Source organism: Pelobates fuscus, chromosome 11 (assembly GCF_036172605.1).
Source record: "Pelobates fuscus isolate aPelFus1 chromosome 11, aPelFus1.pri, whole genome shotgun sequence".
Classification (NCBI taxonomy): Eukaryota; Metazoa; Chordata; class Amphibia; order Anura; family Pelobatidae; genus Pelobates; species Pelobates fuscus.
The window spans coordinates 75,359,277-75,376,758 of NC_086327.1; the positions used below are offsets into that span (position 1 = coordinate 75,359,277).

Below are 17,482 nucleotides of genomic sequence, written 5' to 3' on the forward strand. Positions count from 1 at the left end.
GGAGTGGGTGGCCTTTTCTGTGAAAGGAGATATTCTCCAATCGGCAGCAGGTTACACAGTAGCAACCAAAGCTGAATGTATCAGTGATTGCTAAGAAACTGTGATGCTCCCTAGGTTTAGACTCGGCCCCCCCGATCACGTGATGCGGAAGTTCGGACTGGTGATACACATGCGCAATGGCGCAGAGTACACGCCGGACATGAGGGGTGATGAGTTACAGCTGATATGGTGAGTGTTTATTGGCAGAGATGTCCTATATATGTTTGTTTTTTGCAATACTTTATGCCTTTGGTGTCCTGATGAAAGCTCCGATCAGGAGCTGAAACGTTGTCTGAATCTACCAACAATAAACTGGATGAATCAAACCCAAGAGTGCCGGTAATTTTTTGATCTTTTATATTAATGGGACTTGGCACCTGGTATTACTTATGTTTGTAGGAGTGCAAGAGGTTCTATATTGTCTGTATATATATTATATATATATATATATATATATATATATATATATATATATATATATATATATATATATATCTATATCTATCTATATATAATAATTCTACGTATATATTTATGTAATAATTTTACATAATTAGTTCATTTTATTAATTACAATTTGCAGGACCTGCCTGACAACCCAGGCCGAAAGTCCAGAGAATTTAATTTGCTAGCACTATATTTAAACCTGTAACTTTCCAAGACACCATAAAACCTGTACATGGGGGGAACTGTTTTACTCGCTGAATACAAATATTAGTGTTTCAAAACAGTAAAATGTATTACAACAATGAAATCGACAGTGAAAGTGAATTTTTTTGGGATTTTTCACACACAAATGGCACTTACACGGACGATATAATTGTTGTGAGACGTTTTACTGTTTTGAAACACTAATATTTGTGCTCAGCGAAGTTTCCTGAGTATAACAGTACCCATCATGTACAGGTTTTATGGTGTTTTCAAATGTTACAGAATTTCAGTTTTTTTACATTGAAATTCGCCAGATTGATTACGTTGCCTTTGAGACCATATGGTAGCCCAGGAATGAAAATTGCCCCCATGATGGCATACTATTTGCAATAGTAGACAACCCAAGGTATTGCAAATGGGGTATGTCCAGTTTTTTTAGTAGCCACTTAGTCACAAACATTGGCCAACATTGGTGTTCAAATTAGTTTTTTGCATTTTCACACACAAACAAATATTAACACTAAATTGTGTTTGTGACCAAGTGGCTACTAAAAAAAAAATTGACATACCCCATTTGCAATACCTTGTGTTGTGTACTATTGCAAATGGTATGCCATCATGGGGGTAATTCTCATTCCTGGACTACCACACGGTCTCAAAGGCAACGTAACCAATCTGGCGAATTTCAATGTGAAAAAACTGAAAAATTTAACATGCTATATTTGAGCCTGTAACGTCCCAAAACACCATAAAACCTGTACATAGGGGGCACTGAATACAAATACCGTATATACCCGAGTATAAGCCGACCCGAATATAAGCCGAGGCCCCTTATTTTACCCCAAAAACCTGGGAAAACTTATTGACTCGAGTATAAGACTAGGGTGGGAAATGCAGCAGCTACTGGTAAATTTCTAAATAAAATTAGATCCTAAAAAAATTATGTTCATTGAATATTTATTTACAGTGTGTGTATATAATGAATGCAGTGTGTGTGTGTGTGAATGCAGTGTGTTTGTATGAATGCAGTGTGTGTGTATGAGTGCAGTGTGTGTATATGAATGCAGTGTGTGTGTATGAGTGCAGCGTGTATATGTGCAGTGTGTGTGTGTGAATGAGTGCAGTGTGTGTATGAATGCAGTGTGTGTGTATGAATGCAGTGTGAGTGTGTGTGATGCAGTTTGTGTATGTGTTGCAGAGCCTTGGTGGGGGGTGGGCATTTTTATTATTATTTTGTATTATTATTATTTAATAATTTTTTTTGTTATATTATTATTTTTAAGATTATTTTATTTTATTATTATTTATATTTTTTTCGTCCCCCCTCCCTGCTTGATACATGGCAGGGAGGGGGGCTCTCACTCCCTGGTGGTCCAGTGGCATTGGCAGTTCAGTGGAGGGGGGCTGGCAGAGAGCGTTTACTTACCTCTCCTGCAGCTCCTGTCAGCTCCCTTCTCCTCCGCGCCGGTCCGGTCAGCTCCCCTGTCAGCTCACAGTGTAAGTCTCACGGCCGCGCTATGACCCCGCGGCTCTCGCGAGACTTACACTGGGAGCTGACCGGACCAGCGCGGAGGAGAAGGGAGCTGACAGGAGCTGCAGGAGAGGTAAGTAAACGCTCTCTGCCAGCCCCCTCCTACACAGCCCCTCAATGTTAATTGCCATAATACAGACATTGACTCGAGTATAAGTCGAGTTGGGGTTTTTCAGCACAAAAAATGTGCCGAAAAACTTGACTTATACTCGAGTATATACGGTATGTGTATTTTATTGCAGTAAAAGCAAACAATATTATGACATTCACAGTTAAAATGCCACGTAGAACTAAAAAATCTTTGACAATTTCTTATTTTCTCCCATTTTTTATATTTTATTCATATTAAATTATGTTTCATACCTAAATATATGATGTTAAATGAAAGCCCTGTTTCCCCTGAATAAAATGATATACAGGGAGTGCAGAATTATTAGGCAAGTTGTATTTTTGAGGATTAATTTTATAATTGAACAACAACCATGTTCTCAATGAACCCAAAAAACTCATTAATATCAAAGCTGAATATTTTTGGAAGTAGTTTTTAGTTTGTTTTTAGTTTTAGCTATTTTAGGGGGATATCTGTGTGTGCAGGTGACTATTACTGTGCATAATTATTAGGCAACTTAACAAAAAACAAATATATACCCATTTCAATTATTTATTTTTACCAGTGAAACCAATAACATCTCAACATTCACAAATATACATTTCTGACATTCAAAAACATAACAAAAACAAATCAGTGACCAATATAGCCACATTTCTGTGCAAGGACACTCAAAAGCCTGCCATCCATGGATTCTGTCAGTGTTTTGATCTGTTCACCATCAACATTGCGTGCAGAAGCAACCACAGCCTCCCAGACACTGTTCAGAGAGGTGTACTGTTTTCCCTCCTTGTAAATCTCACATTTGATGATGGACCACAGGTTCTCAATGGGGTTCAGATCAGGTGAACAAGGAGGCCATGTCATTAGATTTTCTTCTTTTATACCCTTTCTTGCCAGCCACGCCGTGGAGTACTTGGACGCGTGTGATGGAGCATTGTCCTGCATGAAAATCATGTTTTTCTTGAAGGATGCAGACTTCTTCCTGTACCACTGCTTGAAGAAGGTGTCTTCCAGAAACTGGCAGTAGGACTGGGAGTTGAGCTTGACACCATCCTCAACCCGAAAAGGCCCCACAAGCTCATCTTTGATGATACCAGCCCAAACCAGTACTCCACCTCCACCTTGCTGGCGTCTGAGTCGGACTGGAGCTCTCTGCCCTTTACCAATCAAGCCACGGGCCCATCCATCTGGCCCATCAAGACTCACTCTCATTTCATCAGTCCATAAAACCTTAGAAAAATCAGTCTTGAGATATTTCTTGGCCCAGTCTTGACGTTTCAGCTTGTGTGTCTTGTTCAGTGGTGGTCGTCTTTCAGCCTTTCTTACCTTGGCCATGTCTCTGAGTATTGCACACCTTGTGCTTTTGAGCACTCCAGTGATGTTGCAGCTCTGAAATATGGCCAAACTGGTGGCAAGTGGCATTTTGGCAGCTGCACGCTTGACTTTTCTCAGTTCATGGGCAGTTATTTTGCGCCTTGGTTTTTCCACACGCTTCTTGCGACCCTGTTGACTATTTTGAATGAAACGCTTGATTGTTCGATGATCACGCTTCAGAAGCTTTGCAATTTTAAGAGTGCTGCATCCCTCTGCAAGATATCTCACTATTTTTGACTTTTCTGAGCATGTCAAGTCCTTCTTTTGACCCATTTTGCCAAAGGAAAGGAAGTTGCCTAATAATTATGCACACCTGATATAGGGTGTTGATGTCATTAGACCACACCCCTTCTCATTACAGAGATGCACATCACCTAATATGCTTAATTGGTAGTAGGCTTTCGAGCCTATACAGCTTGGAGTAAGACAACATGCATAAAGAGGATGATGTGGTCAAAATACTAATTTGCCTAATAATTCTGCACTCCCTGTATAGTAAGTGTGGGTGCACATAATATGAAAGAGGTGAATTACGCCTGAACAGACATATAGCGCAAATTCAATTTTCTGTTTACGTTTTGTTTTGATCACAACATGTACATTTGGCTCAGTCCAGGGTTAAATACCGATTTGTTTTTATTTTGACATACACAGTGGCAATTTCAGAAATATGTTAATCCCATTTTATTGTAATCGTACCCCTCCACCCCCAGAGAAAAGAAAATCTTAGTGGTCCTAAAATACTGCAAATATTTCTTTTCCCACATACAAACTGGCAGGGGGCTGCCCCAGGTGCCTCTATGGGCTATCTTAACTCTAATTACTGAGTAATATCCAGACACTTGCTTCTGAGCATATTCCACTGTAAGAGAATAAAAGGCAATACATTTGCTTTTTTTAAGTGTTCGTTTTTATATCCGGCTCTGTAAAACTCTGAACTTTAATCACACAGGAGGCTCCTGCAAGGTCTAGAAAGCTATTAACATTGCAGGAGATAATACATTCTAAATTAAACAGGCTGTAAAATAAAGCAAGTGTAAACTCTAGATCTCACTTTACAAGAAGTGTTAAAGAAGTCTGTGCAGTTACATACTGGTAGGTGTGACTATGACTGTATAAACAAAGTTGTTTAACTCCTAAATGGCAGGGAATTGAGCAGTGAGACTTCTGAAGTATGGTCTATACCAGGGCCGGACTGGGGAAAAAATTCGGCCCGGGCATTTTTTATTCACAGCGGCCCACTGAAAAGGGGGCGGGGCCAGATAGGGTGTGTTTTGTCATCCCCAATGACAAGCACGCCCCATCTCAAAGTGAGCATGTTGGTTCAATGCTCTTCCAGGGCATGAGAAAAGGGCCCTGTATTTGTTCTGCACAGCGCAAGCAAATTTAATAACATGCTTGCGTTGTGTTTGCTTGAAACTTGTCTCAGGGGTTTCCATAATTGGGATACTCACGGTATCCCATTTATGGAGACACTATGTGTTTGCTTAAATGGAATCTAGTGTGTGCATAGGGTATCCAGAGTGTGTATGTCAGAAATGTAGTGTGTGTGTGTAGGTGGTGCAGCGTCTGTGTGTAGGGGATCTAGTGTGTGTGAAGGAGTGCGTATAGGAGATCTAGTGAGTGTGTGTGTGAGTGATGTAGCGTGTTTGGGGGCTGCTGTGTGTGTGAGGGGTGTAGTGTGCATTTGTGAGGAGTATAGTGGGTGTGGGAAGGTGCTGTGTGTGTGGGAGGGTGCACTATGTGTGTGTGAGGGTGCAGTATGTGTGTGAGGGCGCTGTGTGTGTGGGTGCTATGTTTTAGGGTGCTGTGCGAAGGTGATGTGTGTGTGTGTTAGGGTGCTGTGTGAGGGTGCTGTGTGAGTGTTAGGGTGCTGTTTGAGCTAGGGTGCGGTTTGAGCTAGGGTGCTGTTTGAGCTAGGGTGCTGTTTGAGCTAGGGTGCTGGGTGAGCGTTAGGGTGCTGGGTGAGTATGTTAGGGTGCTGGGTGAGTATGTTAGGGTGAAGGGTGAGTATGTTAGGGTGATGGGTGAGTATGTTAGGGTGATGGGTGAGTATGTTAGGGTGCTGGGTGAGCGTTAGGGTGCTGGGTGAGTATGTTAGGGTGATAGGTGAGCTAGGGTGCTGGGTGAGCGTTAGGGTGCTGGGTGAGCGTTAGGGTGCTGGGTGAGTATGTTAGGGTGATGGGTGAATGTTAGGGTGCTGGGTGAGTGTTAGGGTGTTGGGTGAGTATGTTAGGGTGCTGGGTGAGTGTTAGGGTGCTGGGTGAGTGTTAGGGTGCTGGGTGAGTATGTTAGGGTGATGGGTGAGCTAGGGTGCTGGGTGAGCGTTAGGGTGCTGGGTGAGCGTTAGGGTGCTGGGTGAGTATGTTAGGGTGATGGGTGAGTATGTTAGGGTGCTGGGTGAGTGTTAGGGTGCTGGGTGAGTGTTAGGGTGCTGGGTGAGTATGTTAGGGTGATGGGTGAGCTAGGGTGCTGGGTGAGCGTTAGGGTGCTGCGTGAGCGTTAGGGTGCTGGGTGAGTATGTTAGGGTGATGGGTGAATGTTAGGGTGCTGGGTGAGTGTTAGGGTGCTGGGTGAGTGTTAGGGTGTTGGGTGAGTATGTTAGGGTGCTGGGTGAGTGTTAGGGTGCTGGGTGAGTATGTTAGGGTGCTGGGTGAGTGTTAGGGTGCTGGGTGAGTGTTAGGGTGTTGGGTGAGTATGTTAGGGTGCTGGGTGAGTATGTTAGGGTGCTGGGTGAGTATGTTAGGGTGCTGGGTGAGTATGTTAGGGTGCTGGGTGAGTGTTAGGGTGCTGGGTGAATGTTAGGGTGCTGGGTGAATGTTAGGGTGCTGTGTGAGTGTTAGGGTGCTGGGTGAGGGTGATGTGTGTGTTTGCAAGGATTGTGTATTGGGGGGAGGCAGGTAAATGCCGATATTGAGGTTTTTTGTTATTATTACAACAAAAAAAAAAGATTATATCCCCCCCCTTCCCTTCTTACCTGTAGCCTGGAAGGGGGGGGGGGGCGCTGACATCCATCCCTGGTGGTCCTCGTGGTAAGTGAACTCTAGCCTGTGGGGCTAGAGATCACTCTCGCGAGACCCGGCCGGTTGCCATGGCAACGGCCCGGATCTCGCGAGAAACCCGGCGGAGCTGCAAGTTAGAGCTCCGCCGGGTCCGCCTCTCCAGGCTGGCTCCCTCCCTCTCTCTCCCAGCCGGCGGCCGCATTTGACAGCATGTGGGCCGGTGAGGGAGATCTTTGATCTCCCCACCGGCCCTACATGCAACACAGCGGGGCCGGCGCTCAGATAGCGCCGGCCCTGCATAGACCGGCTGGATCCCCCCGGCCTCGGCCCGTGGCCATCGCGGCCAACCGGGCATTTGCCCGGTTTGCCCGATGGCCAGTCCGGGCCTGGTCTATACACAAAAGGCTTCAGCTAAGCTACGGTTGTTTTGGGGACTATCGTGTCCTTTTAGTGCCTGAATATAGGTCATGTTTATATTAAAAGGAACATTTAGAGTGGCCCAAAGTCATAGATCATATTTTTTTCTCCTATCAATCCAGCACACTATATATATTGCAGCAGACTGGAAGCTGTCATCAGCTAATGCTTATTTGCATTTTCTTTTACTGACCATGATTTGAATTCAAACTATATTCAGATATTTCTGAATACACTAAGCAAATAGTAAGAATGCAGCTCTGATTTCAAATTAAACCTTTTTGTCCTGTTTCACTAATATGCAGTGATACTTATAACAAATCTCATGATTTTCTATGTGCATCTTCCAATTATCTATCTGATATTGATCCTTCAAGTCCCCAAACATAATCTCCCCATTTCTCTTCTGTTACCTTTAAACTCAACTACCATTATCTCAAATAGCAAGCTCACGGCCCGTCATCTTTTATTAAATTATTTTCAAAGTGCCATAAGCACCAGAGTGCCTTGTAGTGGTTATGGTATCAGCAGTCCCCTGACTCCCCCATTGTAAGTAGTCAAAGCATTTTAGAAAGGTTCGACTTCTTACTTAGGGTACGTCCAGTGTCATTCCCTGCCACCACTACAATCACCTGACCCTCTCAACCAATGAGCTTGTCTCCTTACTGCAGGGCTTAGCTCAAAAGAGCTATCATAAGCTTCCAAGCAGTATCTTCCAACTGTTCTAAAATGGTTTGACTACTTAGAATGGAGTGGGGTGCTAGCGCACTCCTGGCACCATAATCACCTAGAGTGCACTGTAGTAGTTATGGTGCTTTGAGTGTTCTTCAAAGGGTTACTCTAAGCACTATAACAATTTACGTGATTTGAAGTGGCCATTATGGTTGGCGTTTGTATGTGCAACATTTCAGTTTGAAATCAGGCTGCCAAGACAACTTGGTCTAAGTGCTGGAACACAGATATGTTTTCCTTTCTTTCTTTCTCTCTTTCTCTTTCTTTTTTTTTTTTGTTGATAGTGGGACTATGCCAGTAATGATTACTATAATCAAAAACATTGTTTGATTGGAGTAACCATTTAAATGTGATATATGCTACATACAAATGTATTGGCTTGATGATATACTACTTTTGTACTGATAACTATTTATACTTTATATGATCTATAAGCCCTTACTTGTGAATACAATTTGCCTATTTACAGCTTCCTCGCTAGGAAATCTATAGAAAGAACAAACTTTGCAAGATGCTCTGAATTTCCAGTTGGGTGAAAGCTAAATGGTGCATCTTAAATAAAGATTGATTGACTAATTGCATCTGATGGCTATATCTGTATACCAATTAGTATGTATTCACAGCAGAGAAATAAAATATATTTTTCTTACCTGTTAAAAAGTTGCTTTTCTGAATTACGTAAATAGGAGTGTGAGTCTACAAACAGACTCATCATCTGGACCAACAATCCACATGACATATTCTCAGGTTTCATACAATAGAAATGCTCCTCTTCTTTGAGATCTGAATATTCACACAGTTCTTGTGTTCCATTTAAATTAAACCCACACTTCATATTGACCACTTTCCCATGACTAACAAATTTCCCTGTGTAATTTACATAGCCATATCCTTTATTTCTTGCTTGCCACAAGGCTGAGACACCTTCACTCGGATGGATCATATGGATGGAAAAGTTAACTACACCCGGCCAAAATAGTGTAAAGTGAATGTTATATGTTCCATTTTCTAAATCCTCAATTCTTCCAGATGCACCAGCTTTAACATTAGAGGAAAATATTCTTGCCATAAGAAAGTCTCCTCCATGGGTCTTCCTCTTGCCCACATGATCAAACATATCAACCTTGACAACTAGAGAGTCTCCAACACAATATTTGTCTCTAGGATTGACTAGTGTGGCCATGCTCTTGCGAGCATCAGTTGTGTTGTCAAAGTGGGAGAAAGTGATCTTTGGAATCATGGTGTCAATTTTGTTTAAGATTTTATTTACTTCAAGTTGCAGTTCAGTTGTCTCCTTCCATATGCCTTCCTCCTTCTGTATTTCATGGTCTTGCACCGCATCACAGTTTATCTTGAACTGGACAAAGGCAGGGATCTTGTAAAAGAACAAATAAGTTATGATTAAAAAAAAATTGGTGGCTATTTGTAAATTAACTTCAGTTTGAAAAAAAGAACATTGAGTAAAAAAAAAAAAAATGCTTTTGCTAACCTTCATAACTTAAACCAACCTCTTACCTGGTGAAAAAAAAAGGTAAATGATAACTCCAAGCACCATTACCACTTCAGTGATTTGAAGAGATCATTGGGATTGGATCCTGCATGTGGAGAGTTTTGCTATGAAATGCAGCACATACAGAGATAAACTTGTTCCTAGGCTAGCTAATAATGCCTTTATGACGTTGCCAGTGGTGGAGATAAACCTCTGGCAACAAGAGTTCTGAGCTGGCGTAGACAGTTCTGTGCATGTTTGGTGTATGTCTGCACACACAGCAGGCAGGTGACAGACAACAGCATGTCCTCTCCTCAGCCCATCCCCCTTGACATCTCTTTGTGGCATCACTCCCACTCAAATCAGGAAAGTGACATCACTGGATGACCATCGAGATGAGGAGGAGCTTGGCACTAGAATGGAGGAAAGTATTAGCTATTTTATTATATACTGATTTCATGGATGGGGGCTAGTAATAGTCAGAAGAGAAGGCAATTGAGCAAGAAGAAGATACAATCAGATTGATGAAAATTGCACAATCAAGGGGTATTTTTATCATCTCGGACGCAGTTCTTAATTTAAATGAGATCCTCATTTTAGAAACAGGACTAAAGTTTTACCCGAATGTTTCAGCCAACCCTTTTAATCTATTTATTGACTTAAATACATTTGTTCAGCAGATGTCTTTATTGATGTTTTTAGAAAAAATATGTTTTTTTTAAACAGAGACATAAATACAAAAGCTACGTGTTACAGAGACATAGATGCAACCAATCACATTTTTAAATCTAAGTCTACTTTCTGTCCAAATGAGAAATGACACCAAATAGAAGCATTTTTTTTTTAAATGGTCAATAGAGATATCAGCAAGCTTGACCTTAAACTTGAGAAATAAAACAACTGAAAAATAGAAAGGATATTGTAATAAAGAGTGCGGACAAAGGGGGAGGAATTTTTGTTATGCCCATTGAATTTTATTTAAAGAATCAGATAGACTCTTCGGGGACAAAGTAACTTAGAAAAAAATATCTAACCCCAATGAGATTTTTAATAGAGAATTAAAAACCATGTTAATGGAGTACAAACTGCAAACTGGTCACAGATGCATGCAGAGCCATCCACAAAATAAATAAAAATACAATATTATACTAATATAGGTTACACATTTTACTTTTTAAAAAACACTATAACACTTTATAGGAATATCTATTTACAAAGGATCCACATTTAACATTTAAAAAGTTATAATTATCAGTTCCTAGCCAAAAAAGTTTCAACATACGCCAGGTTTATATTCAGAGCATATTTACATATAGTAGCAAAAAATGCTACCATTGGATATTTCTATAAAGTGTAATAATGTTTTTCTTTTTAAAGTAAAATTTGTAACCTACAGTTGTAATAAAAAAGTATGTGAACCCTTTGGAATGATATGGATTTCTGCACAAATTGGTCATAAAATGTGATCTGATCATCATCTAAGTCACAACAATAGACAATCACAGTCTGCTTAAACTAATAACACACAAAGAATGAAATGTTGCCATGTTTTTATTGAACACACCATGTAAACATTTACAGTGCAGGTGGAAAAAGTATGTGAACCCCTAGACTAATGACATCTCCAAGAGCTAATTGGAGTGAGATGTCAGCCAACTGGAGTCCAATCAATGAGATGAGATTGGCGGTGTTGGTTACAGCTGGCCTGCCCTATAAAAAACACACACCAGTTCTGGGTTTGCTTTTCACAAGAAGCATTGCCTGATGTGAATGATGCCTCGCACAAAAGAGCTCTCAGAAGACCTACGATTAAGAATTGTTGACTTGCATGAAGCTGGAAAGGGTTATAAAAGTATCTCCAAAAGCCTTGCTGTTCATCAGTCCACGGTAAGACAAATTGTCTATAAATGGAGAAAGTTCAGCACTGCTGCTACTCTCCCTAGGAGTGGTCGACCTGTAAAGATGACTGCAAGAGCACAGCGCAGACTGCTCAATGAGGTGAAGAAGAATCCTAGAGTGTCAGCTAAAGACTTACAAAAGTCACTGGCAAATGCTAACATCCCTGTTAGCGAATCTACAATACGTAAAACACTAAACAAGAATGGATTTCATGGGAGGATACCACAGAGGAAGCCACTGCTGTCCAAACAAAACATTGTTGCACGTTTACAGTGTGCACAAGAGCACCTGGATGTTCAACAGCAGTACTGGCAAAATATTCTGTGGACAGATTAAACCAAAGTTGAGTTGTTTGGAAGAAACACACAACACTATGTGTGGCGAAAAAGAGGCACAGCACACCAACATCAAAACCTTATCCCAACTGTGAAGTATGGTGGTGGGGGCATCATGGTTTGGGGCTGCTTTGCTGCGTCAGGGCCTGGACGGATTGCTATCATGGAAGGAAAAATGAATTCCCAAGTTTATCAAGACATTTTGCAGGAGAACTTAAGGCCATCTGTCTACCAGCTGAAGCTCAACAGAGGATGGGTGTTGCAACAGGACAATGACCCAAAGCATAGAAGTAAATCAACAACAGAATGGCTTAAACAGAAGAAAATATGCCTTCTGAAGTGCCCCAGTCAGAGTCCTGACCTCAACCCAATTGAGATGCTGTGGCATGATCTCAAGAAAGCGATTCACACCAGACATCCCAAGAATATTGTTGAACTGAAACCGTTCTGTAAAGAGTAATGGTCAAGAATTACTCCTGATCGTTGTGCATGTCTGATCTGCAACTACAGGAAACGTTTGGTTGAAGTTATTGCTGCCAAAGGAGGTTCAACCAGTTATTAAATCCAAGGGTTCACATACGTTTTCCACCTGCACTGTGAATGTTTACATGGTGTGTTCAATAAAAACATGGCAACATTTCATTCTTTGTGTGTTATTAGTTTAAGCAGACTGTGATTGTCTATTGTTGTGACTTAGATGATGATCAGATCACATTGTATGACCAATTTGTGCAGAAATCCATATCATTCCAAAGGGTTCACATACTTTTTCTTGCAACTGTATATTAGTATAATATTGTATTTTATTTTGTGGATGGCTGTGCATGCATCTGTGACCAGTTTGCTAATAGTCTTTTATTATAAGTCCTTTTTAAATAGCTTTTTGCCATGTTTCGATCGCATTCTCAACAGTTTTGACCCTCAAAGTCTTCCGTGGGCACTCCACAATTTGCAGAGGTAGATTAATTTTAGACACTTGAAGACCTTGTATTAAGGAGGCAGGAATTCTCCGTAAATGGACGGTCTAATGAAACTTAGCATGATTAGGTAATTATCAAGTAATTATACCCACTTAGATGGATTGTTAATTACCTCTGTTTTCAGCATGCACAATATAATATGATACCTTGTATGGTTATTTTGCAATTTTATTTGCTATAATACACAATTTTGTATATTGATTGGTTGTTAATTGACTTTGTATTGATTGTTAATGAGATACCCTATATATTAATGGTTTGTGCTCTGTTGTGTTAGCTTAATAAAGACATCACATCACTCTACACCATTATAGTAACAGCAAAGTAGTCCAGGCACTCAGGGTCTTCATACATCAGCAGATATATTGAAAAAACATGACAGATAAAGCAACGTTTCGATCCCTTCAGGATTTGTCAGACCTAGGTACAGTGCATCAAGGTCTACAGGTGATGAGAGTGGGAATCCCTCCCTTTTTTTCTACACCATTATAGAACATAGTTTAGTTTAGGCCTCCTGGCGGTCAAAACGGTTTTAGAAAAAGACAGGGATATCTCTACGGATTTTAATATATTTTTACTAGATGGTATTCATTTTATCTTGACACACAATTTTTTTCTTTTTTTATTGATGACTTCTTTCTCCAGTTACAATGAATTACAATGAGCACCAAGTTCGCACCAAGCTATGCCATTTTGTTTTTTAGAGTATTGGGAAACAAATCATATTTGGTCCAAAAACCCATACTTGGTGCTTTGGGGAAGGTATATTGATGACATTTTAATAATTTGGAAGGGCACAGTAGATAATCTAAATCATTTTATTGCCTTTATTAATGATAATCAATTATCATTAGTTTTTACACATACTATTAATTTAAACGAGATTCATTTTCTAGATCTTAAAAATTATATTAAGAACTAAAACCTTTTTAGAGCCCACAAATGCCAACAGTTACACCCTACTTGGCTGCGGGGAGTACCCTGTAGCCAACTGACTAGATTATGAAGAAACTGCACAGATCAAGATTGTTTTTCAGATCAAGCTCTTAAAAAGTAAATTTATGGAAAAGGGCTATACAGAGAATGTCATTGATAAAGAAATTTCATTTCACGTGTTTTATATATGAATAGAAATTATTTTTTAATAGACAAGGAACCTAACCACGTTGTCACGAATAATACATTTGCTTTCACTTTTAATACACAGTATGATGCCCATGCCTTCACAATTAAGAAAATCTTGAAAAAGCACTAGCCTCTTTTATTAGATGAGATTTTAAAAATATTTTAGCATCAAGCACATATAGAAATTCCTCTAAAAATAATCTTTTAATAAAGGTTTCTATATGTGCGGGTTATGCAAAAGTTGTGAGTCATTTAAGATCAAGGACCAAATAACATGTAATACCACGCATGTGGTGCATCTATTAACATGTGGATGCCGGGTACAATACACCGGTAGGACAACCAGACCCCTTTAAAGCATTGAAACAATATGAAAAATAAATTAATTACATTCAGTGCCACTACATTGCAACAAATGTCAAAAAGTTGTAATTTTGGTAATTTCTCTTGTGTAGGCATAGAAAACTTTTCACTTGATGAAAGAGTAGCTGATTTGGTCACTAAACTGAGACAGAGAGAGGGTTTTGGATATACACCCTAAAAACCATGCAGCCACAAGGACTAAATGTAGACTTTGACATGGTTTGTTTCCTATGAGGATATGAATATCCATTTTGGATACATTTTGGCTTTTTAACTAAAAACTATTTCTTTCTTGCTAAATTTTATTCTCATTCAACGTTTTATCTTATGTTCTATCTTTATAAATTTTTCTCTTTTGACCTCTGATTCTGAACTAATTATTTTAAGTTTGTCTTTTTATGTCATTTTTTATTGATTTTTTTTTTTTTTAAATCACTTTTTGTAGTGCAGATTTATACACAGAGGCTAGTAGCGACATAATAGTAAAACAATACTAAAAATTAAGGTAACTTTTTTTTGTACTCTTTTTTTATTTTATTTTAACAGTTGTGAGGGCTGAAGAAAGACACGAATAGAAGAAAGAAGACATCTAATGGTAAGTATGACATTTTATTTTAAAGGGCTAGTTTATTGGCCCTCCCGCACAATAGGGTGAGGGGGGTAGGTAGGGTATTTTTTATTGGGGGGGGAGTGACTACGGGCTCGGGGACCCATAGTCACTTTATTATTTATGGTCCCCACCTGCCGCTCATGGGTGGTGACCAGGGGGGATGTTAGGTCCCCCTTTAATTAATTAGGGTCCCCATCTGCTGCTCATGGGTGGGGACCTGGGGGGGACATTAGGTCCCCACTATTATTTATTTATTTAGGGTCTCCACCCACCGCTCATGGGTGGGGACCAGGGGGGACATTAGGTCCCCCTTCAATTAATTAGGGTCCCCACCTGCCGCTCATGGGTGGGCCTGCAGGAGGATTTAACCTACCTTTTATTAATATGGGAGTAATTAATATTATTACAAGGAGGGAGCTGGTAGCGCTTCCGGCTCCCTCCTTGGTTTTTTTTTTTTAGTGTGTTTTTGCGCATTCGAAAAATTTGTCATTTTCCCTTTTATTTTGTTTATATTTTGTATGTAGGGCTTTTGTTTACATTTTAGTAAACAAATACGAAAAAAAAATTTTTTCGGACTAAATCGTATTTGTCTGAAAACTAAAGCACATGTCTAGCGATTACCATAATAGTAAAACCAGTAAACAAGACAGGTGCTCAACAGGCAACAGTGTGAATGGTATAATTGGGCAGCACAATGCCATTGAGAGTCCTGGTCTCCTCCTCTCAGATCATCCAAGATCTGATGTGTCGGGTGAAAGTGACAAAGTACCCCAAGTAACTTCCAATTACCATGACTTCCATGCACTGCCGCCCACCGAGCTGTACACAGCTGTCTCCCATATGGGTTTTGCCCATTGCCGCCTCACAGGTCGGATCAGGTTCAAAGAAGGGGTCATGGCCAACTACTGAGTTTTCTGCTCAATGTCCACCAGGGGTCTGCACATGGCCTTCTCCACTCTGAGCTTCAGCTGTCGCCTTTGCTCTAGTCGAGCCTGCTCAGGTATCGGAGTCACAGCCTCCTTTTGTGCATTGGACGGCAGACTCGGAGGTGTATCATCAGGGAGTTTTCGCTGGTCAGGGTGGTGCTTTCGGGTGGTTAACCTGAGCCAGAAGTCTTTGAAGATTCTGTCTAGTGTAGACAGAGTTAAATATTTTTCCCTGTACGGATCAGGGGAGCTTGCTCCATCCACCATCTTAAGTGTGACATTGTCGTCTGTCTATTTCTCACAGCAGCATCGTGTAGCTCTAGTGCTGCAGTGGAGCCTCCAAGGGTAGACCAAGATCACCCCACCAGTACAACCGGTGTTTTTTTTTTTTGATGGCTCAGTGACACGGCAAGCCTGGGATCAGACGCTTCCTCGGCCGGAATGGACAACTAGCCCGCAGCCTTCAAGACACAACAAAATAAGGTAAGTTGACAATTCTTGTTAGCAGAAAATATGCCTTGATGGTTCCACGAACCAACAGATCAAACTGGGTCTCAATATCCACTGTTTAGGAGCTAGAAATCAAGAGCTTTATGCCAAGTTTAGAGGAGCTTTAGTGAAACATGTCTGCACAGCTTAGCAGTCAGGCACCACCCCCATTTATTGAGTTTTTATAGCTAAATAGGTCTGAAGTCTTAAGGCTCTTTTCGGTGTCATCTAACCACTTGTATTTTATGTCTATATGTTTATATTTTACATTATGGACTTCTGAGCATCTATGTGTCATGTTCTCAATCAGGTCAGATAGGAGACGATTGCCAGGGTTAACTGAAGTGGCTTTATTTACAGGTGTGACGAAGTGCGCTTCGGCACTTGTTCCTGGAGAGGCCTGCTTGGCCAGTCTCTTGCCTTGTGACTATGGCCCCTGGGATGTATTGCGCTTTAAAAACGTTAATTGGGCTTATGGACTTTTATTAGACTGTTTCTGGCCCTTTAAATGCTCTGGGAAAAGATCTACTGTACTTTTGCTATGGCACTTCAGATGCAGCCGAACGTGGTCAGCAGTGTTTTGCCATCGAGTTCATGGAACTAAAATCGGATAGTCGACGGCACGAACACGGCTGAAGTTTTACCTTCTCTGTGACTTTGATGCTCCGACAGTATTCGAACGGTGTTCGACTATACGAACGCCACATATTAACATTACCTATTTGCACGAACTGCTGCCATTCTTGCATTCGAACAGCATTTGAACTGTGATGAATAGACCGGCCACACAGCCCAAATCTGTGGGCAGGAAAATGTGCGTGCGGTCAGTCAAAAGAGACTTCCAGCTAACTCTCGAACGGCTGAACGGATTAGCATGATTTTTGGATATGCAAATAGGATAGGGGACAATCTGCTAAATACAAATAAAACAAAACAACATAGCGTATAACTGTGTGGAGACTGGCACTGTTATGTATTCATAATTGGTCACTCACAAATTTGTGGAGATAAAACAGCCTTGAGTGATATATTTTTCCTTCAGTGTCCAGAGTGTTGTCCCTCCTCACAATTTCATCAATCCATAGATGTATATATCTCAAGAAAGGGAAAATATATACAAAAAATGTAGTGCACTTCCAGAGTATGAGGAAAAAAGTATTTAATAACTTACATTCAAGTTTAAAACAAACAGCATGTCACCATAAAGCGTCCTACGCGTTTCGTCCTTAGCTTGGACTTCCTCAGGGACTTGGTGTCAATAAAGTGCAGTAAAATACAATAGCAGCAATAAAATATATCCCTCCCACAGTCCTTTTATACATCCCCATTCAGTGTTGAAGTTCTTTCAGCTGGTGTTCGATTTTCATTTTCGCGGCATGGGGCCGGATGACGTCATCACGTACGTTGC

The 17,482-nt window shown here is 40.7% G+C and overlaps 1 protein-coding gene across 1 annotated transcript in view; it reads right to left on the minus strand.

Annotated features, from left to right (window-relative positions):
• The window catches only part of LOC134577420 (NXPE family member 2-like), a 95,042-nt gene that overhangs the window by 57,614 nt on the left and 19,946 nt on the right, over nucleotides 1-17,482 (minus strand). Inside the window, exon 2 of the mRNA XM_063436148.1 lies at nucleotides 8,509-9,233. Within this exon, the coding sequence (XP_063292218.1) occupies nucleotides 8,509-9,233 (725 nt within the window). The remainder of the gene's footprint in view (nucleotides 1-8,508; nucleotides 9,234-17,482) is intronic.